The 14034-nt window shown below is 40.5% G+C and overlaps 1 protein-coding gene across 1 annotated transcript in view; it reads left to right on the forward strand.

Moving 5' to 3' along the window:
- Positions 1-14034, forward strand: part of LOC120556929 (SLIT-ROBO Rho GTPase-activating protein 3-like) — a 38795-nt gene that overhangs the window by 10779 nt on the left and 13982 nt on the right. The window contains 8 exon segments of the mRNA XM_039796816.1: positions 840-1011; positions 1013-1033; positions 5403-5565; positions 8538-8600; positions 12508-12699; positions 12965-13093; positions 13198-13419; positions 13549-13650. Of these exon segments, the coding sequence (XP_039652750.1) occupies positions 840-1011; positions 1013-1033; positions 5403-5565; positions 8538-8600; positions 12508-12699; positions 12965-13093; positions 13198-13419; positions 13549-13650 (1064 nt within the window).

Genomic DNA, 14034 nt, shown 5'->3' on the forward strand with positions numbered 1-14034 from the left:
TTTTTGTTTGATACATAGTATAATAGTATAGAAAGGCATAGTATAAATAGTTTGGTCTTCTGTAATGCATAGCAGTGAATCAGTTTATTGCTTTCAGCATCCATTAGATTTTTGTATGCACAGTACATTTGAAATATTGTGACACAAGAGATTTTTGAAAATGTCCTTGTCAATATCCAGATAGTGTATCAAATATATCACTCAGCCCTAGGCTCTGATATGATTTATGGTTTTATAATTTGTATATATACTTATAACCCTTAATATATTTGTAAATTCCATATCAGCCATATTTTCAAAAGATACGTTTTTTCATTCTCAGACTATGAATAGGAGCGAGTTTCCAAGCAGAAAACCAAAGCAATGTTGTAATCGAAAGAATGTCCGCAATTTTTTTTTTTTCAAGACAAACTCCTCTGAAGGATCGCTCACCACAATGCATTTTGAGAAGCTGACCTATTTTATATTTTCCGTGCTGTCTGCTGCAATCATCAGACATGCATCTCATATGCACGTGTGCTACCCCAGCATTTGGACACCCCCGCGCTCCGTCCCGCTACATGCACATGTAACACACACACACACACACATAAGCACAGTGGAAAAATGCCCTTTGACATCAAGTTTTATCCAGTTATGATGATTTTGTTATTTTATTAGTGCTTGTGCTTGACTGTATCCTCACAGTTTTATTTGCTGTATCCACTGCTAAAAGAATGTGGGTTAAATTTTGACCTGCAGTGCTGTTTGGCAGGCAGAAGTGAGGCCCAGCATGTAAGCCAATTTCCCCCAAAGGCTTTATTTATTCTGAAGGTGGTATCTCCCTTTTTGATATGCAGAGATCCGTAACCAGCTGGTAGAGCAGTTCCGTTGTCTGGAGCAGCAGTCTGAGTCCCGGCTGCAGCTGCTGCAGGACCTGCAGGAGTTCTTCCGTCGAAAGGCTGAACTCCAGCTGGAGTACTCCAGAGGCCTGGACAAACTGGCCGAGCGCTACTCCGCCAAGATCCGCACCTCGAGAGCACCATTACTTCAAGTGAGTCTCACCACTGTCTGTCTGCTAAGCACTGGAACATCTGTATCCAGTGTGTTTGACTGATAAACAACTGTTACATATTTAACACTGATCACTGGCACGCCACAGAGAGATGGAAAAAGAGAGATGAAGGCAGAGGAGGGATAAGCAAGAAAAAGGAGAGGAGGGATAAGAGCAGAATAAATGACCTGAAATAAAGCCAGGGCCAAGGAAGCTTGTGGCCTCAGGCTGCTGTGTTCCTCCCAACTAGGTCAGACTCTTTATCCACTCCCCCTCCTCCAGCCCCCTGTCTTTTCTATGTGGCTGTCATTTCATTTCCATTCTTACACGTCATGCTGGACTACTACCCAAATACTAATATTTTCTCAATGGACAGAGAAAACAAATTAGAGCTATAGTTAGGAGTCTGAAGAAAGCAACAATGTGGGCTATTTTACTCAGATTGACCTCAAATGTTTGAAATGTTTGTGTACGGGAGATCTGTGGTCATGAAACAAACATACCGTGCAGCATGTTGAGTTTTTGCTGCTAAGATACTCTGACCAACCTGCAGCTGACGTCCAGATCGTTTTCTAACTGTATATGCTGCCCATAGCCATGTGGTTAATTTGAATCAGTAGCCACAAATAAAGAGGAAATGAATGATCAGAATTAATCTGAAAACATTTCAGTTTGTTCAATGACAATTTTAAACCTAAAAGTTTGTTCTTCACCTTGGAAAGAGACCAATGAAGGCTGACAAATGTGCTTGAAACCTCCTGAAAAAACTAATAAATGGACATTGTTAAGTTAAGATGAATTTCTCAAATTAAAATCTTCTTGAAGAATCTGCTCTTCTCTAATACCCAGTGTAGTAGTATTGAATTAGCAGTGCAAGAAATCAAACTTACAGTAAAGGTGCTATAATTGATACGTAGGCAGTTGTGCATCCTTTCATGTGACCTGGCTGGGTCAGGCATGCGTAATAAACACGTTAGTTTATTCAGGAGAGGTCTCTCCACCTCTCTTTCAGTCTCTCCGGCCAATTGGACATAAAGTGTAATCGTGGTGGAGAGCTCCTGTCACTGGGACGTTGATAAATGGAGCATTGCCTCAAAGGGAGACCCCTGAAAGAGACTCACATTGCATGATTTCCCCCTGCGAACTGCTGTCCCAGATTCTACCCCGTCACATTAAATGGTCATCATTATATCTATCTGTCAAAGGCTAGATTCACACTCACAGACTACAATGGACCGACAAAGTCTCTATCATTAATAATCCCACGTGGTCGTCTGGCTCTGCACTCACTCTCTGTCATTTAAATTTACTTTTTTTTTCAACTGCAAAACCTTAGTGCCCTTCTTTCTTATCTGGGATCTGTTCAGATTTTCATTTCTGATGAAGCTGGCAGGAGATTGTCAAGGAACATTTCCAAACTGCCTGTAATAGACAGATGCAGCAAAAATATGATTATAAGAGAATATGACGCTGTGTACCTGTTTTGAAAAGACAATATATCCAACATGTTTTACAGTAGTTAATACACGCAGTATGTTTTTGTATTGTTAGTACACTGTAGTTCAGCTGGCTGGTGCTACTTCATGATGACGCAGAGACCTTGTTGTGAAACAGGTATTGTTGTAGTTATTGTAGGCTGTCGCGTAGAAAGCCTCCTTTTGTCATCTGACATGAGCAGTTCTGCATCAACTCTTTTGTGTCCCGAATACTACTATAGTCTTATCCTTATTCAAGAGCAGCCAACAGCCAAAGACGTACTGTCTTGTTCCTGGCATCCAATGTACAGGATCAAACACCGGCTCTGCTTGAAACAAGGGCCTATGGGAATAGCTTGTTCATGTTTTTTTATCAAAGTGTTAAAGGATGAAAGGAACGGAGATGCTGATGCCCAGCTTTCTGGATTACTGTACCTTTAGCATCACAAGTGCAACTCTTTAAACTCGCTGTTGACACCAAATTTTTTAGATTACTGTTCTATCATACTAGGATTGTGCTATTTTTTTCTACATCATTCATCCAGTTAGAAGGATAGAGTCATGCACTGACAGAGTCAACACTATGCATTAGTTTCCGAGAATATAGATTACAAATGTGGCGTTCAGACCTGGAAAAAATAACAGATAAGGGACACGGAAAAGTGATCTGAATGTGGTTTTACCGCCTAAAATATTATATCAAAGAAACTTTTTTTCTAAAATATCAGTGCAACTCAACAGATTTTGGTATTAAAGCTTTAGTGCGTAACTTTTTGATATTAATGAACGTCTGTTACATTCAAGCCATTGCCAAATGAGTTGCTACAAAGCTAATTAAGACTATCCGCTCCACACAACTCTCTCTGTATTTCTCAGTATGGCTATGTTCAGAAGATTGTGTCGTCCGGCGAATTTAGTGCCCAGAACTCAAGTGAAGATAATTACCTCTTCCGAAGAGTCCATCATGTTTTTTTAATCCTCCGTGTCCTTCTTGGCTATTAGCAACTGTGTGGAGGAGGGGTAGGTCAGTGCACGATCACAGAAGGCTTGTATCATGTGGACGCGCCATTTTGTTGTCATTACTTAGAATTCCTCATGGGGGAGACAGAAACTATGGACTATAGCTTTAAGGCCAGTTTCTGCTTTCATTTCCGCACTGTTTTAGATACATAGAAGAAGCTGCAATTTGGCCCATATGATCTCATCTTAGTATAGCGCGGACGCTACACTAGCTGAAGATCTGAGAGTGAGCTTCACCAAGACAGCAAAACATCATAATTCACTTCAAAAAGAAAAGTAAAGTATGAATAAACCTCTCTAAGGATAAAATGATGAAAGTTTTGAAGCAGTTGACAGAAAACAAGTCAGGACTTACTCTTTCAATATGATCTTCAAAACTGAGATGAGAGTCAAAAATAACTTCTGCATTTCTGACTCAAGCTACAGTCGAAGATGCTGCCATGGATTGCTTTTTCATCAGATGATTTGAAGAGAGTCCAACAAATAATATAGAATCATTGCTTTCTAGACATAATTTGAAACTGTTGCATCTAGTCAAATTGTCCATGGTATTTGATTTTATGGGCACATAAAGTTGCATGTTAGCATATTCATAGAAACAAATGCAATGATAATGTAAATACAGAATAATTAAGGATCCACTGCTTCTGATAGTGCTGGAATGAACTCTTTCAAAATGCAGCCTTCAGTGTGGCAGATTGCAAATGGCTAAATAGTATATGTAGCTAGCCCGCTAACCATTCATGAAAATGAATAGGTCACTTCATAATCATTGCATCACTCATCTTTGCTCAAGAACACCTTCCTTGAGTTTGCTACCTGAGGTTGAAGAAAATCCGGATGTTGATGCAGATGGAGCTCGGCCTTTGTGTGCATTGGTTTCTTGCCAAAATAAGGAGGAGCGGGCAGCCTTAAGCAAGTTGTATTTATAGTCACAAGCAACATAATTGTATTCAATATGATAGGTTTCAATGTTTTAATTTTAATTTTATCTAGAAAATCAACTTCTCAGAGATATTCGCAGAGAGCTTTGATGCCAATACTCCTTCTGACTGATTGTGTAATGAAAGGTTCTTTGGGTGCAAATCAGCAGAGATGGCAATCTGTGTGTGAACTGAATATCCTTCCTCCTATCTACAAAGACATGCAAATGGTTGACAATCATTCATCTTAACTTCCCTTTTCTCCTTTCAACTGCCATTTAAAGAGAAATAAAGTTGGATTTGGATCGGATCCCAGCGTAGGTCAACTATCAGCCAAGAGCAAAAGGTTTTACACAGCTTTTAAGCAGGCTTCGTATAAAAAGTAGGATGCAGCATTTTTATGTTATAGTCACAACTGGTGGAGATCAGAAACAAAAACAGTTAAAAGCTCTCTAAATACAAAAGATGGAGACAAACAACAAAGTCTATGGTGTGAGAATAATTGAACTCACATGCTCCCTCGAGCAAGGAGGCGAGGGGGTGTGTGTGTGTGTGCGTGTGCGTGTGCGTGTGCGTGTGCGTGTGCGTGCGTGCGTAGCTGCCTCCTTTTATTGCTGATTCCTCTCTACATGTGTAGTGACCCCTTGATCACTAATACGTAAAGCCCCAGAGCTGCTAAAAATGGATCAAATGTAAGATCTGTGCGGCCTGTAGGACAGTCTTCATTCTGTTTTATGTTAAAGTACACAGACATGAAGCCCGATTACCAAGTATTTTCATAAGAGTTTAACTAAGCACACAACAATTTGTATTTTTAAAACAACAACCCAATTTTCTTACTTATGGGCAATATACTGTTTGGTCTGAATATTGCGGGCAGCTTTGAAGAAATTGGTAATTGAAACTGACAGACGTTTTCATCTTTGTGAAGTCTTTCCTTGGCTCTTTCAGAAAGGACCAGAATCTCCTGTCCACTGTGAACTGCTGGTATTTGGTCTTGGACCAGACCAGGCGGGAAAGCAGAGACCACGCCACTCTCAGCGACATCTACAACAACAACGTCATTGTCCGTCTTGCACACGTGGGCGAGGATGTCATCAGACTCTTCAAAAAGGTCAGAATCTGAATTAATTGGATGAGGGCATGTAACCCTGACCGTTACTAACGCACACCGTCACAGAACTTATCAGCTCAAATCGCATGACTGATGCCCACAGCTGGGAACTTGACGCCACACCAACAAAAATATGTTGAATTGTATCAGGACACTTCATTTCATACAGAATATTTCTTCTGAAGACTAAGCTAAAACATTTCTCACTCATATGATTAGATTTACTGTGTCATTGTCTCTTGCTGTGACCAATGATGTTTAATCAGTCCTTCAATTACAGTACACAGTACATTGTTTGCATGCAAGGTTCTCCCAACTACTTTATAGTCTGGTTTCAAATGATGGCCATTAGGTAGACTATTCTCACCCATCACTGAGGTTTTTCCTACCTAAAATTGCACCACTTTAGCTTTACAGTAGACCCTTGCTACCATGTTCCACCTGTGTCTACAGTAAAGCTTAACACGGTTGGTGAGAGATTCCGTTTCTCTTTTTTTCCCATTCATCATGCGCAGTCATTCTCAAAACCATGCTCCATTTGCTCCCTATTTAGATCACTAACCTTTCTTTGATGCTCTACACCTCATCACTCTTTCCCACTAATTGCATTTCACGTCAAATTTACATTAACTAGGACTCATTCATTAACCTGCAGAGAATTAGATGTACCTTGTTTATTTTATTCAAAATGTTAACCTCATGGAATACATTTGTGTATGATACACAAATGGTAATGCCAATGAAACTATTTTTGTTGTTGTAATATCACTCTTGTTTTTACTCTCATATCTCATAAAGCATATGTAATGTATGGTACATGTGAGAGTAGCAGAGTCCCAGTGGTTCAGGGGCGGTGCCTTGGGGATCTCAGATCAGTGTCGTTTGACAGCGGCAGGAGTCTACAGTAATTTAGGTCCTCTAGGGGCCTCTGCACTGTCACGATGGAAGCCTTTATGAGACTGTGATGACTTGCGGCCAGCATAAAGAGGAGGAATAATAGCTGCGTACAGAAAAACAGTCTCCCTCTGCAAGAATTTATCTTAAATTGTGACAAACATCTCCAAAACAATAACCCTGTTATGCTGTAGCATCCTGGTTCAGCTGCAGTGCAGTCTCTCTGCTAATGAATGACACATGCGGGGAAGGGAATGAATCAATTCTGCCGTATCTTAAGCCAAAGTTTAAATGTGCTGAAATTAAATTCTTGTCACATGCAAGGTTATTATAGTTTTGATTTTTCATTAGTTTTTATTTTTTATTTCGTTTTGACTTTTTGCTTTCAAATTCAGTTTAGTTTTATTTAGTTTTTAAAGCGGGTTTGCTAGTTCATTTTATTTTTTGAAAATGCTTAGTTTTAGTGTAGTTTTTATTAGTTTTAGTGTTAGTTTTAGTCTTTTTTGTAATATGGGTTGGGGGATTCAAAAAGGTCAGAAAAAGTATTGTGTAATAATAACTCAACAAATACATCATACAGTTTTAGAAATATGTATTCACAATGTATTCAACAATAACACCAGTACATAAAATGTAGCCTACATATGGTCATAAATATGTAATATAAATAAATAACAGTCTACATGAGATGCTGCAGCAAGTGCAAAATGTGTAAGTGAGATGTTGCAGGAAAAAACCTTAATAGCCAACAGACTAAAGAAGACATACATGAACCGGTGTTTTGAACTTTGGTTCGAGTAAAGTGGCGCACTTTTTGAAGTCAATCGACTCACAGTTGTGTAGACATCCCAGTATCAATACACATATATTAACCCACGCTTCCTCCCGCTTCTGGTGTTACTGCGTATTTACTACCCAGCAACTATCGGGTCGCCGGTGAAACCCCTCCTGTAGTGTTCTCTGTCCTGCGGTTGTCTCCGTCATGCTGCCTGGCCCTGTACCCATACATCCATGCCCTGTGCCGGGGTTAGCTTCTCTTTCAGGGAAAGGGGGCTTTGCGTTCTCCTTTACCTTGTTAAAGTAAGCTAGGTTAGCCTCCTTGTGTGCGCTTCTCAAATGTACTTTAAAATTTCCCTTTAATAAATTGTCCACATATTTTACCACCTTCCACTGCAAGGCACTTGCTTTTCTGACGCAGTCATACTCAAATAGGACTCTGCTGCTTTCTTCCGACTTTCGGTACCGCCATGATGCCAGGCGACGGGCACGGACATGTTGTGTTCAATTTGATGTGTAATGTCGGAATTTCTGGGTTCCCAGTCGGAAACTATACAAGTCTACGGGAAATGTCATGGTTGGAAAGATATAACGTTATTTGCTCTATGAAAGACATGAAAACTAAGGACATTTACTTGATTATTTTTAGTTAGTTTTGCAAACAGACATTACAGTTTTAGTTTAGTTATCGTTTTTTTGTAATGCCTCGTTTTTATTTTTATTTCAGTTAATGACGATGTTTTTTCCCACCTAGTTTTCATTATTTCATACGTTTTCGTTAACGATTATAATCTTGGTCACATGTGAAAATGCGAGGTTGCTGTTTTGACAAGTATTCCCTGAGAGGCGGCAAAAAACAGGATTGATTGGGCTAAGCGTCGCTCCATATCCCCTTAACAGGATTTCCAGAGTCACTCTCCGCTGGCCCCTTTCCTCCTCCTGGGCTATAAGCTCTTTCATGGGACATGTCCAATTCATCATAGGCTCTTAGACCCTGTTATTGAGCTGAAACTGTGACACAACTCCTTGGGAAATGTTCGGCAGTTACTGCACTGTACTATTTGTGTCTGCATGTGCACTTTGGGCATTGTATTAGATCTTTTCTGGTGCAGAGTAATGAAAGCATTTCAACGCCTGCTGACATCCCTCACATACAAAACATAACTGGCACACAGCCTTCAAGTTTTTCACTGGTGGGGTAGGCAATTCTATTAGATAACCCAGTTTTTAGTTTTAGATGTTTGAATATGTGTCCTTTTAAATGTGCCAGTGAAACAATTACCTGTTTTTCTCTTTTACAGAGCAAAGACATCGGGGTGCAGATGCATGAGGAGTTAGTGAAAGTCACCAATGAGCTCTACACTGTGAGTTAATATCATTGTCCCTACCTAACCTTTCTTTGTCTACACCAGGTTGCCTGTTTTGCCTTCCCTAAATGTTAGCCTGTGTATCGTCAATCCTGAGCTTTTTCCACACCCAAACCTGTAACCTGTGAAGCAGCTGGCCTGACACTGCACATGGCAGATATGCCTTATCAGCAGTGCAGTCTCTAACAGGTCATTTCTTCCATCTCCTGAGGTCATGAAAGGAGAAAATTAGCATTCTTCCTCCCACTGTAAATTTCTACATCAGTTGAAGGGGAGAGCGTTCTTGCCCCTGGCAGTTCCTCAAGCGGACGCAGCAGTCTGTGCTGCAGAGGAGCACACAGCAAACATGAGCTGCTGTAATAGTTTCAGCTAATGTTACATGTAATCACACACAAACGTTTGTCTGTTGTCACTCCTTCTATTGTTAGGTTGTACTGTAAATACAATAGACACCCCCCATGTGGAGACACGTGTACACACACACGGCATTAAACACACAGAAATGATTTGTGTGGTAGTGAACATAGACAACAACTGCATTTATTGCTGATCCCTCCTCATTTGACTGCCAAAAATGAACTGATGCAGTTATATGATCTGCTGTATGTGGGACAGTTTGCTACAAACACATCAGATTGCTTCCTTCTGGGTCTTATTACTGCTCAGTGATATCATGGTACTTAGTTATCGTTCAATAGATAATCAGCAAAAATAATCTGTTAATTCAAAACGTGCAGCAAAAAAAGAGTTAATTTAAAAGCTAGGGGTAATTGAATAGCTAGGGGTAAAAGAACACAGGTGTACAAGTATTTTTTAGGCAAGCAGGGGAACTGCAGGTTGTGAAATGAAATATCCTACATCATATCCAAAATCCAGGCCTTAATTGGCTGTAACCTCTGTTCAATATAGCCTATAAACTCTTAAAATGAAGTTTGATAGGTCGTTTGTTGAAATATATATTTATATAGGTGGGCAAACACATTTTTGTCTCAGTGCATGCATTGTCTTAGTCTGGTGGCGCCGCTGCTAGCTTAGCTTAGCGTAATGGATGGAATCCTTTGTTGCCGTTAGCATGTCGTGAGTAAAAGTGACCTCAACAACAACAACAACAAAAACAAAACCTAATTACTTCTTATGGCCTGCGTATTCACAACAAGTAAAAATTGCAATGCAGATTAAGACTAGACGATTTCCTAGGCAGATATTGACTTGGGACTATATTGGGTGGAAGTAGGCTACAGCCGAGAGATATCGGCAGCCCGTGGGGCTCTGCAACCAAATGCCGCTGCCCTGACTGAGCTCCGCGGGGTTCGGCGGGCTGCTGCCCGTCCAGTAACCCAGAAACAGTGACTTTGCGCTGGCCGCAGAGCCCTGCGGGCTGCCTGCCGTGGAGCCCCGCTGATCTCAGTCAGGGCAGCGGCATTTGGTTGTCCACTAACCCAGAAACCGTGACTTTGCACTGGCCGCAGAGCCCCGCGGGCTGCTGATATCTCTGTGCCCGATTGTAATTTGATCATACTGTTATAGCGACTAGCTTAGGTATTATAGAATTTAACTTCATATAGGTAAAAAAAAAAAGACTAGACACTCCCATTCTGCTTAATTAATTATTTTATTTAAAAAATATCCACTTTTGGCTATTTATTGCACACTTAATCATCTGCATCATGGCCCTATTTTAACAATCTGAAACACAAGTATCAAACGCAAGTAGCTTTGTGGGCTGATCTCGGGCGCTGTTGCTATTATACCGGCGGGATAAATGACTCTTGTGCCCAACGCAAATCTAAAATGGGTTGGTCTGAAGTAGCTACATTACTCATAGGTGAGGTTTGGGCGTAATGTGCAATAAACCAATCAGAGCGTTATCTCACATTCCCTTTAAAAGCAGGTGCACTTGTTCCATGGCGGATTGCTATTATTATGGCGGATTTGCTAGGCACACGCTCTTAATACATCCATGGGCGCACGCCAGGAGCGGTTCACAGCCAAGGAGATTTTTTAGACAAAATGTAAATAAAGAAATGTCACAAAAACATACTTTCCGATGTTTTGGGCTCACTCTCACTGAATCACGAGGTTATGAATGCATGGTGATATTTTTGCAATGTAGTCTAACATTAGACCGGTATTACCTCACTATAGACAATGCAGCTCTTCTGTCTCTTCTCTCCCATGCTGCTGCTGGGGCATTTGGGTTAAGTGGCATCTCCTTAAGTCCTCTAATATTTCCTCATTTATGTCATCAACACATCCATGATTCATGGAAATGGGAACTGCTGGGTCCGTGAGATGAGAGAACCAAAGTGTATGCGGTGTGCACACTCTACATTACGGCCAAGCATGTGCCCTTAAAATAGCATCTGAATAACGCGCCATTGACTAGGTTTTTCCTGGTCAATGGCGGAATTGTTTTCTGAAACTGCAAAATAGCACTAGGGAATGTTTGTGCTGGAACACGCCTCCTCTTTTTGCTGAACCGCCCCTGGGAGCGCAGGTTCATTCCCTAATTTACCGACGTGAGTCTGTGGAGGGAAAAGTCCGCTGTGCGTCGGGTGCAAAATAGGAATGATGCATGCGTCGGTGTACAAAGTCAATTGCGCTGAGTGCAAGATAGAGCCCATAATGTTATAGAAAAGTGTTTAATAGCAGTGTAATGTCAGTGATTATTGAAGACTAGTCACTCATTTTAAAAGGATGTTCGGTACAGGTGAATGTGCAGCAAAACGCTAATAGTTGCATGTAAAAAACCACACTAGAAATATTCTCACATGTAACACTATACAGCACTTTACTGCTTTACTGATATTGATTTTTTTCCTCTCTCTGATTCATGCATTATTAAATGCCCATCTGCAGCTCCTGAACACAGCATAAGGTATTGCAGTAGTCTGTTAAGATTTGGGCTACATAAAGTTATATAGTTTAAATTAACTTGTATAATTAGTTTGTATTATCAGTTATGAGTTAAATGCAAAATTAGGTATTTATTTTTTTCAGCCTGCTGGTCTCTGCTATTGATCTGCTGCAGGATGTTTGTGGAAATCAAGTAGTTTCTTGTTTCGCGAGTTGCAGGGAAGGTTGCTCACTGTGACTTTGTAACCTCCTTCCTCCCCTGCTGATCGATCTCGCTATCCTTTGCACGCCTGCTTCAGTCAGGGTTGCTAGGAAACCAAAACTTGAGAGTGAGTGATGAAGGGGCAGATGTTGTTTGATTGTACTGCTGATGCAGGGTTACTAGTTAAACATTGACATGTGGTCTCTTAAATAACACCACAAAACATGAATCTGTTTATGACACTTAATGACAAATTATTCTAAAGCAATCTGAACGGTGGGAATGTAGATTGTATTTTGAGCAGTTTTATTGAAACCTTTTCACATATGTTTTTGTTTCACACCCCTTTGTCAATAAGAAGTTTGGTTTTATTCCAGTAGCCATGACTGCAATAAAAGAGATGGTCAGTTTACTTTGTGTATCCAAGTGATGAATACACTTGCCCTTTTTGCACTTTTTGACACAATGTTATGAATGCTACTGACCTTAACCCTTTATCTTTTTACTTTTAATATGTACAGTATCATATTTAGTATTTTCTGATTGTTTAATGCATGTGAATTAATTATCTTGTTTGCTTAGCAGCTTGCATAGAATTGACCATTGAGGGACAAATAAAGTGCTTTGAATTGAGCAAAACAATTTCAAAATGAGGCAGATTTTAAGTAATATTCAGTTAAAAATCTGCCGCATTACAAGTAGTTATATGTGACGGATAACAATATTTTAGCATGTGGTTCTGCATACATCTTCTATTCCTCCACATCCATTTTCATCCAAGTCCTTGTTTGACTATGATGTCCTTGGTCCTTAGTAGAGATTGACAAGACATGTATGTTGCTACAGGTGATGAAGACATACCACATGTACCACACTGAGAGTATCAGTGCTGAGAGCAAGCTGAAGGAGGCAGAGAAACAGGAAGAGAAGCACATTGGAAAGGCCAATGACATTGGGTCCAGCCTGCTGCGGTATGGTCATGATGAACGTCCACAGCGACGGAGCTCTGTCAAGAAGATGGAGAAAATGAAGGAAAAGGTCTGTTTTGCAATGCAATGCATTTGTAATGAACGTCTTGAATATCACCAGTTGCTGTTTGCACAAATGGCATTGGAAAATGCAGTTAATGCTACAAGGAGGCCATATCTACATTGTGCAAAGTAATACATATATATTGACAGAGTATGTAAGATAAAATCAGATTGATGTGGTAATGCTTTCTTTGAGTACATTAGGAATCATTACATACAATCCTTTTTACATCCTGACATTGGTGGGACTCCCTCTTCCCCTCTCTCTCTAGAGACAAGCCAAGTACTCTGAAAACAAGCTGAAATGCACAAAGGCCCGGAATGACTATCTTCTCAATCTGGCAGCTACCAATGCCCTGGTGGCCAAATACTACATCCATGATGTCTCAGACATGATAGATGTAAGTAATTACTACCTTTTTAAGTCTCAGTGCTTCTCTCTCAAGCTCTAGGCCTTTTATTGGTTTTATAATTATTATATGTATGTTTTACTTCTTGTCCTCAGTGTTGTGACTTAGGTTTCCATGCAAGCCTGGCACGCACCTTGAGAACCTACCTGTCTGCAGAGTATAGTCTGGAGACTTCTCGCCACGAGGGTCTGGATTTGCTGGAGGGAGCAGTAGATGCCATGGACATCAGAGGAGACAAGCTGAAATTTATGGACACACACAGCCAGATCTTCTGTCCTCCATCACGCTTTGACTATCAGCCACACATGGGGGACGAGGTGAGTCACTAGAGAATAGTTCTGTAAGAATGGTTTGTTTGTAGGTCTAAGCTCTTAAATAAAGTGCATCTCATCACATTCTCTATGTTTAATCCTCCTGGTAAACTTCCCTTTCTTTCTTAATCCCAGGTGTGTCAGGTGAGTGCACAGCAGCCTGTCCAGACAGAGCTCTTGATGCGCTACCACCAGCTGCAGTCTCGCCTGGCCACGCTGAGGATAGAAAATGAAGAGGTGAGGGAGTGCATACAAGTCTCAGAAGGCTGAAGGGAGCCAGTGTCAGCGTTTCATTTCAAACTGAAGCAAGCTCAATGCAAGTGTGCTATACACAGTAATGTTTTTTTCTGCTGACTCAGAAGACGACATATGGCCACATATACTCAGTATACCAATCATATACTGAGTCATATGTTCTCATTTACAGTAAATGCAGGGTTTCCTCCAGGAAGTTGTTAAGCTGAGGTGTTAAGCCACTCAGATCTTTATATAAGTCATCCTTTGACCCATTTAGTATAATGGGTCAATAGCCACACTCATTAAATATGTGTATTTTGCCAGGTGAAATAACACCTCTGCTCTTTTTACTCTGAAGGTTACATTTCTTTTTAAACAAAATGT

The sequence above is a fragment of the Perca fluviatilis genome, chromosome 4 (genome assembly GCF_010015445.1).
Source record: "Perca fluviatilis chromosome 4, GENO_Pfluv_1.0, whole genome shotgun sequence".
Classification (NCBI taxonomy): Eukaryota; Metazoa; Chordata; class Actinopteri; order Perciformes; family Percidae; genus Perca; species Perca fluviatilis.